A 3,551-nucleotide genomic window follows, 5' to 3' on the forward strand; every position below is an offset into this window, starting at 1 on the left:
AGTCAAGTCAAGTCATCTTTATTTGTAGAGCACAATTTAAAACAGATAAACTGTTATCAAAGTGCTTAACAGAAATGTAGCAAAACATAGGCAGCAAAACAAAAACATCATACAGAATTAAAATTACTGGAGCAATAACACACACTAATGATCACACTAAGGAAAAACAAGCAGTAAAAATAAACGTCAATCATAAAACAACAGAATTTAAAATGAGGTACACAGAACAAAATAAACTAACTCATACAGTATTAAACGCCAGAGCAAACAGGTGCGTTTTAAGGAGGGATTTGAACATCAGGAGGGAGGAGGCCTGCCTGATGTTGAGGGGCAGGTTGTTCCACAGGTTGGGACCTCTGACTGAAAAAGCTCGATCCCCTCGGAGCTTCAGGCGTGATTTTGGAACGACCAAAAGAAGCTGGTCCGATGATCTCAGGGCCCGAGACGGAACATATGGTTCCAGGAGCTCGGAGAGGTAGATGGGTGCAAAGGTGCGGGACTTCAAGTACTTGGGGTCCACTGTCCAGGAAAATAGTGAATGCGATAAAGAGGTGAAAAAGAGAGTCCAGGCAGCATGGAAAGTATGGAGAAAAGTTTCAGGAGTGATTTGCAACAAAAGGATGTCAGCAAAGGCCAAGGGAAAAGTTTACAAGACAGTTGTGAGACCTGCTATGTTGTATGGTCTGAACACAGTGGTATTGAAAAAGAAAAAAAAGTACTGGAAGTGGCAGAAATGAAGATTTTGAGGTTCTCCTTGAGATTGCAAGGATGAATAAGATTACGAATGAGATAATCAGAGGTACAGTACAGGTTGAACAACTGGGAGATAAAGTTAGAGACCAGCCTGAGATGGTTTGGACATGTCCAGAGGAGGGACAGTGGGTATATAGATATAACTTAGAAGGATGTTAGAAATGCAGCTACCCGGAAAAGATAGAGAAAGGCCAAAGAGGAGATACTGTATGTGGATCCAGTTAGAGAGGACATAGAGGTAGTTGGAGTGAGGACAGAGGATGCAGAGTACAGAGTGAGATGGAGAAGGATATCTCACCGTGGCGACCCCTCAAGAAGTTGAAATGTATACACAAATGTTTAAAAGGTTGCAATTTTCCTCTGAGTTCAAGTATATTTTATATCCATCTATGAATCTAACTATTAAATGTATCAACATCAGCTGTATCCGCTATTTTTAGACACCTTAAAACTACATTTATTGACGCTACATTTATTTGAGCTTTATCAATAAAAAAATTAATTGACTAGATGTGTGTTATCAACAAGCTGAAACACTCAAAATATTCTTCATGAAAAACACAGTTAAACACACAAAGTAGACTGAGGATGGTTACCTGGGATCCTGTCCTTTATGTTATGGTTCTTGTACTCTGGGACAGCACCAGAAGACCCCTCCTCAGTGTAGTCAGGCCGCTCTCCCTGGCAGGACGTTCTGGCAGCAGATGCTCTCCTTTGCCTCACCTCTGGGTTGATGTAAGCCTCCTCATTCTGTTTGTGCATCTGGTTCAGGTCAGCTGGCCCACAGGAAAGTCAAATTAGAACTTTAATACAGTCAGGTTAATTTCCCATAGACTATTTCCAAATGAGGAAAATAAAAAAATAAACAGATCCCACCAATGAGGTCCCCATTGCTGTCCCTCAGAGGGGCTCCTCCTCCACCTCTCCCCCAGGGCTGGTGGTTCTTCATGTCGGCCTCCAACTGGACCTCATAGCGCTCCCTCTCCTCCCTCTCCAGACGCCTGAGTTCTTGTTGCTCCTGGATCTGTAGCACAGCACCTCAGTTACCTAAATACCACTAAATGCCAATTTAGACAACCAATCAATTTAAAATACCCGCTCAAAGAGACAGAACAAACCCAAAGTGAACACTGAATCTGAAGCAAAGACAAAAGATCTGATTTTCCATCCCCACCCGAAAACTTATTTTTAATTGATAGGGGTTTAACGGTACATGTGGGTGTATTGAACCGTTTCGGTACAGCATGTTCGGTTCGGTTCACGTGCGTACTGTTTCAGTTATTCTTTCACTCACTAAATTTTATTAACGAGAGATTATGCGCAGCGGAACTAAAGTTCCTAAGCGTGTTTCAGCATGGTGCTATTATCTTGCAACACGTGTAGCATTAGCAGTCTAGCAGGCAACGAACAAGCCATCTCGTTGCGATCTCCTGTTTGGGAACATTATGGCTTTCTTGTTAAAAGACAAGCGCAAATCCAAAGCTGTATGTCAACGTTGTTTTACGGAGACTGGATCTGCAGCAGGCAACTCATCTTAACTTGTTAATGATCTTGAAACGACACAATCTGAACGTGAATGTAGGTTGGTGCAATGACCAATAAAAACAGCATTTAAATAACAGGTTATTCAGATTCAATATTCAAAGCAATAACACAAGGTGTAGGAGTTTTTAAAGCTCTGGATCTACATCCGAATGTTGTTGATGCTTTCAAGATTCAAGGTTCAATTAAGGTGCCAGAGTCTGGAGGAAGACTGGGGAGAAGGAAATGCCAAAATGCCAGAAGTCCAGTGTGAAGCACCCACAGTCAGTGATGGTCTGGGGTGTCATGTCAGCTGCTGGTGTTGGTCCACTGTGTTTTATCAAGGGCAGGGTCAATGCAGCTAGCTATCAGGAGAGTTTGGAGCACTTCATGCTTCCATCTGCTGAAAAGCTTTATGGAGATGAAGATTTCATTTATCAGCACAACCTGGCACCTGCTCACAGTGCCAAAACCACTGGTAAATGGTTTACTGACCATGGTATTACTGTGCTCAATTGGCCTGCCAACTCTCCTGACCTGAACCCCATAGAGAACCTGTGGGATATTGTGAAGAGAAAGTTGAGAGACACAAGACCCAACACTCTGGATGAGCTTAAGGCCGCTATCGAAGCATCCTGGGCCTCCATAACACCTCAGCAGTGCCACAGGCTGATTGCCTCCATGCCACGCTGCACTGAAGCAGTCATTCATGCAAAAGGATTCCCGACCAAGTATTGAGTGCATAACTGAACATGATTATTTGAAGGTTGGCGTTTTTTGTATTAAAAACACTTGTCTTTCATTGGTGGGATGAAATATGCTAATTTTTTGGGACAGACATTTTGGGTTTTCATTAATTGTATGCCATAATCATCAGTATTAAAACAAAGACCTGAAATATTTCAGTTGGTGTGCAATGAATCTGAAATATATGAAAGTTTCATTTTTATCATTACATTATGGAAAATAATGACCTTTATCACAATATGCTAATTTTTTGAGAAGGACCTGTACATACATACATATATACATACACATACATATACATATACATATACATATACATACTTATATACATATACATACATATATATACATATATACATATACATACATATGTACATATACATATATACGTACATATACATATATACATATATACATATACATACATATATACATATGCATACATATATACATATACATACATGCATACATATATACATATACATACATACACACATATACATACATATACATACACACATATACATACA

At 40.3% G+C, this 3,551-nt stretch overlaps 1 protein-coding gene across 1 annotated transcript in view; it reads right to left on the reverse strand.

Annotated features, from left to right (window-relative positions):
- Positions 1–3,551, reverse strand: part of LOC119408313 (centrosome and spindle pole-associated protein 1) — a 51,651-nt gene that overhangs the window by 42,789 nt on the left and 5,311 nt on the right. The window contains exons 2-3 of the mRNA XM_037675111.1: positions 1,630–1,777; positions 1,350–1,529 (exon numbers count right to left, since the gene is read on the reverse strand). Of these exons, the coding sequence (XP_037531039.1) occupies positions 1,350–1,529; positions 1,630–1,777 (328 nt within the window). The remainder of the gene's footprint in view (positions 1–1,349; positions 1,530–1,629; positions 1,778–3,551) is intronic.

Source organism: Nematolebias whitei, chromosome 4 (assembly GCF_014905685.2).
Source record: "Nematolebias whitei isolate Nwh7 chromosome 4, NemWhi1, whole genome shotgun sequence".
NCBI classification, from domain to species: domain Eukaryota; kingdom Metazoa; phylum Chordata; class Actinopteri; order Cyprinodontiformes; family Rivulidae; genus Nematolebias; species Nematolebias whitei.